The sequence below is a fragment of the Adiantum capillus-veneris genome, chromosome 14 (assembly GCF_014529385.1).
Source record: "Adiantum capillus-veneris isolate H3 chromosome 14, ASM1452938v2, whole genome shotgun sequence".
Lineage (NCBI taxonomy): Eukaryota > Viridiplantae > Streptophyta > Polypodiopsida > Polypodiales > Pteridaceae > Adiantum > Adiantum capillus-veneris.
Genome location: NC_140944.1, coordinates 37,098,674 through 37,103,134, shown reverse-complemented (window position 1 = coordinate 37,103,134; position 4,461 = coordinate 37,098,674). Strand labels below are relative to the sequence as shown.

The following is a 4,461-nucleotide window of genomic DNA, read 5'->3' as shown; positions in this document are numbered from 1 at the left end:
CACATTTAGACTACCTCCACAATCTCCACCTATAAAACAGGGACAAATTTCATGTACTGGTCAGATCACTCCTCAACGTACATTATGATTCCCTCTCAACACCTTTAATATTTTCATTCAATTAACCTTGTGTAGGCCACCGTGATTCTTCACCTTGTCCTTTTAGCATTTCTTAAGTTTTAAAAATTGCACTCTCAAAACATAGTTAAAGTAACTATATGTGCATAAAGATCTCTGAATATTGGGTTGTTGAAAGAAATCGAATGCTCCAATTTTTTTCCATTGTTAAATAAGCCTACACAATTTATATTTCAAAATTGAGAAATAAATGTGCTCTCAACAAGTCATTCTACAGCTATTTATGCATACCAGATGTGTACATGGATCAAGGGCCTCATGATAAAATTCACATATGTCACATATAGTGCTGTCATGAAGAGCTCAGAGACCCAAACCAGCAGAGCTTTACTAGAGATGGGCCAACCACACAGCTGCACTCCACATCTCTAACCCACAGGTGCTCTCACTTTTCGTGGCAAAGAGATCTCGGAGACTCCAAAACCTAGAGTTGATCTTGTTTCCCATCCTCATCATCATCGATGTCATGTGGCGCCACAAACCTTCCTGAGGATGCTCTCTCAACCAAAGTCCGTTGCCGCGCCTTCATCTTCATGATGACTGCTGGTAGCCTCTCTCTCAGCTTAATTATCACAAAGAATATGACGCGGTAGGCAAACGCCATACAAATCAGCACAAAGACAGCCCACCATTTTGAGTATTCCACATACATATCAAACCTGGTCTTCAGCACCTCCTCTCCTGTCAAGGGTGGGCCTCCCACCTCATTGTTCTCGAAGACCAAACCTTGAAAATCGTTGTTGTAGAAAGCCTGGTTCCCCAATACAAGCAATGTCATTGTGAGACCCAATTGAAGTCAGTTTCTTACACACAAACACTTGCCCTATTTTCTCTATCCAAGAAGACACTGCACAAGCTATAGGCTACATTACCCTGCTTGCCCATGTATGGAATGACATATACGAAAGGGGGTATCGCCAAACTGGCTTGGGCAAATTCCTTAGTAGCTGGAAAAATCCTCCATTCAAGAGGTACATACCCTACCACAAAATTTAGAGCTCCACATTAGTACCCTTAGCATAAGCCATGCTAATAACTTTCCTTTAGAAAAGATTCCTTTTCTTTGGTTAATGAGGATTACCATGATACCGCATCCTGCAATCATCCCAGTGAGGAAATCTGGTGCCACGCTTGCAACCGCCATAAGTAGTCCCTCCTCAACAGAAAGGGTGGCTATGAGAGTAACGATAAAGCAAATGTAGTGGTCGAAACCCGGATGTAAGGAAGTCATTGTGTACAGGATGGTTCCTGGGATGATAGCCAGCAAGAGTACAAATGGAAAGGCGGAAAAAAAATTTGCCATCACAAAGGTTGCCACACCATAGTGCCCATTCAACCGCTCCCGAGTAAATATCTTGAATTACAGGAAAATTAAGTTAACCCTTGTTCAAAACAGAAGCAGCTAGCAAGTGCAAAAGCACTAATTAGAAGTCGTACCTTCATATCCTCAATGAAGGATGGAAAGCTTGCCACCCCCATAAAAGTCAAGAACGCAGTCACGAAAATAAACAGGCCAGCCCTTGCCTACACTTAAGAAAAAACATTTCATGAGTATAATATCTTTTCAGATAACTGCATCAAGATGCACCCAAGGTTTTTATGTGCAAGTAAACAATGTGCATCTAGAGACTATGTAGTAGGCAGTATCACATAAGCCAAGTGCAAATGGGTGTCCAGATATATGCGCAAATGGGTATCCAGATCTAGTGCGTAAGAAGCATTTGTACATATGCAAGTGTGTGTAGACACCACATGTCTTAATTAACCTCTTACCTGAATGTCATCAAAAGAATGGCCCACTTTGAAGTAGATTGTGCCTACGCAGATTGACAGCATTGTGTAGACAAACAGACGAAACCAATAGTATGCAATGTCTCTTCTCATGTTTGTGAAGGACCTTGATGTAAGGTAAAAGGTCTGTTTCAAAGTGCTCGCTTTTCCAAGATCACCTTTCCCTATAAGCTCTCCTCCCTGGCAGCAGTTAAACATCAGGATGCCATACATCAAGCACTACTATGCAAATGCTAAGATTCATCTTATCAGAAAATTGCCAATATTTGTCATTCTACGTAAAGAAACCTTTTGCAAGACTTGCTGTAATGTTGTAGCCACTGCCTTCTTCATATCCGAGTTCGCATACGCTCTGATAAGAGTCTGAGCTCTGTGTGAATTTGTGATTGTTTCATTCCCCAATTCCTCATCTTTTGTCTGGCACACACATGAAAAGCACATGCCTAGGTCTTGATGAGCAAGATGTCAAGAAAGACTTAAGTCATATGATAGGTTCCTCTGACAGACAGAATATTACCTCTTCAAAGTCTGAATTGATAACCCATAAGAAATGATCCGAAGGATTCCGGTAAGGAGGGCAAGAAAATCCAGCATCATCAAAAAACTGCAACAGACCACTTCGAATGACTTTCCTAGCCACCACACACTTTTCACTTCTTTCATGTTTAGGGCTTTACCTCTTGGGCTTTCGATCGTTCACCAAAGTAAACCGTTTGGCCAGAAGAGAGCAGACACAAGTGATGGAAGAGCTCAAAAACCTCACTACCCGGCTGATGAATTGAGATAAGTAATGTTCGTCCGGAATTGGCGAGCAACCGTAGCCTTTTGACAACATGAAATGCCGCAGCACTGACAAATTCATTGCAAACAAGCGGCTTTAGAATGCTGCAGATATAGCTTTTCTAGCCATAATGGCAAAGATGCTCTGACCAGACATGAATGCTAGCAATATGTTTGCAATTTCATTGTGATAAATCGGTGAGGTTACGGCAGAGGGATTGATAATGCTTTTGTGTATAGATCATTGCTGATGCAATAGCTTAAATACATCACAATTTCTGTATGGTAGGGGCAGGAGTAAATTTCTGCTTACCTATCAAGACCACTTGTGGGCTCATCAAGGAATAGTAATGGCCGCTGCTTCAGAGTTTCAATGGCGATGCTGAGACGTCTCTTCTGCCCCCCACTCAACCCTCGGATATACCAACCACCCACTGGTGTATCCGCACATTCTTGCAGACCCATTTCTCGAATAGTATTTTGCACTCTTCGCTGCTTCTCAAAGGAAGTCATGCTCTCAGGAAGCTGTAGATGGGCTGAATATACCAGTGTCTCATATGTGGTCAATGTCGCGATGAGAGAGTCGTCCTGAGTTACATAGGCCTATTCCAATGCATTCAAGCACCATTGTAAGATATCGTGATTGAAAGCAATGCCTCAATTAAGCAAGAATTTTACAAGCAAGGAATGCCCACTTACAGAGTTGCCATATGATAAACTTTGTCGTCGGCCATTGGCGAGAATCTCCCCGGAGTCAACCGTTGCGGTGCCAAGGCGGCCTGCATGTCACATCAATTTACTTATATTACACTCTTTCATTTATACCACAATCGCAGGCATGGCTTGTCAAGCTTTCATCCACCACACAAACACACAATACACCAAGAAGAGAGAGCTCTCACAAACACCTGCAAGAGCGTTGAGAAGAGTAGTTTTGCCACATCCAGAAGGCCCCATGATGGCCAGCAGGGAGCCAGGCTCTGCATAGCCGCTCACATTCTGCAGCAAGTAGCGAGCTGGCTGCCCATGGCTGCCTCCAGCTGGGACTTTGACGCTTAAATCTTTCCAGGTCAAGAATATGCTCTTTGAAGAGGAGGTGTCCATCACCATCCAAAATTCAGTATCCGTTAAGCTTTGGAGCTCAGCTTGACTCAAATTTCCACCATGACGAAATGGCAACGTGCAACAGGCTCGACGAAGGGTGCGCTACCATGCAACAGACGCAGGTTACGCAGGTCCAAGAGAGAGCAAACGAGAGTCTGGAGGACGTCAACTTGAATGTGCGAGAGGGAAAGAGGAGAGAGAGCGAGAGAGAGTGTGCGCGCTTAAACAAATGTGAAGGGAGAGACAGGAAGCGTGACAACTGCAAATTTCCACTGCACCAATCAACTATTAATATACACAAAACTGTGGCTACGCATTATCTTACGTCATCTCCCCCCCCCCCCAAGTTTGCGTTTGTTTTAAGGTCTTAGGGTCGAGTCGCACCAGGGTGAAGCAAGGGTAAGACGAAAACAGACTCACAACTCTAAACTCTGGTCGCACCTAAAGATTCGTGCAGAGGAAGCCAACTTGGAAGTTGGGCCACAAAAATGGCGAAGACATTGGTGTAGCCTAAAGGAAACTCGCTCATTGGACTAGAGAGAACGCTCAAAAAATGCGATTTTGTCTCCAAGATTGTAGAAGCCCTCTTGATATTGTAGTATGTGATAACCCCCCCTTCATCTAAAATTGGACTCCTTCCTCACCTCA

At 43.6% G+C, this 4,461-nt stretch overlaps 1 protein-coding gene across 1 annotated transcript; it reads right to left on the bottom strand.

The window, feature by feature from the left end:
• Positions 1-264: 264 nt before the first annotated feature.
• On the bottom strand, positions 265-4,083 carry LOC147442215 (ABC transporter G family member 11-like). The gene is made up of 11 exons (XM_086528464.1): positions 3,618-4,083; positions 3,409-3,488; positions 3,023-3,312; positions 2,607-2,778; positions 2,447-2,533; positions 2,218-2,346; positions 1,912-2,109; positions 1,576-1,662; positions 1,220-1,492; positions 1,011-1,118; positions 265-889 (listed from the first exon to the last, which is right to left on the bottom strand). The coding sequence occupies exons 1-11, from the start codon at positions 3,817-3,819 to the stop codon at positions 563-565; spliced, it is 1,953 nt and encodes a 650-aa protein (XP_086384590.1). The 5' UTR covers positions 3,820-4,083; the 3' UTR covers positions 265-562.
• Positions 4,084-4,461: the final 378 nt, after the last annotated feature.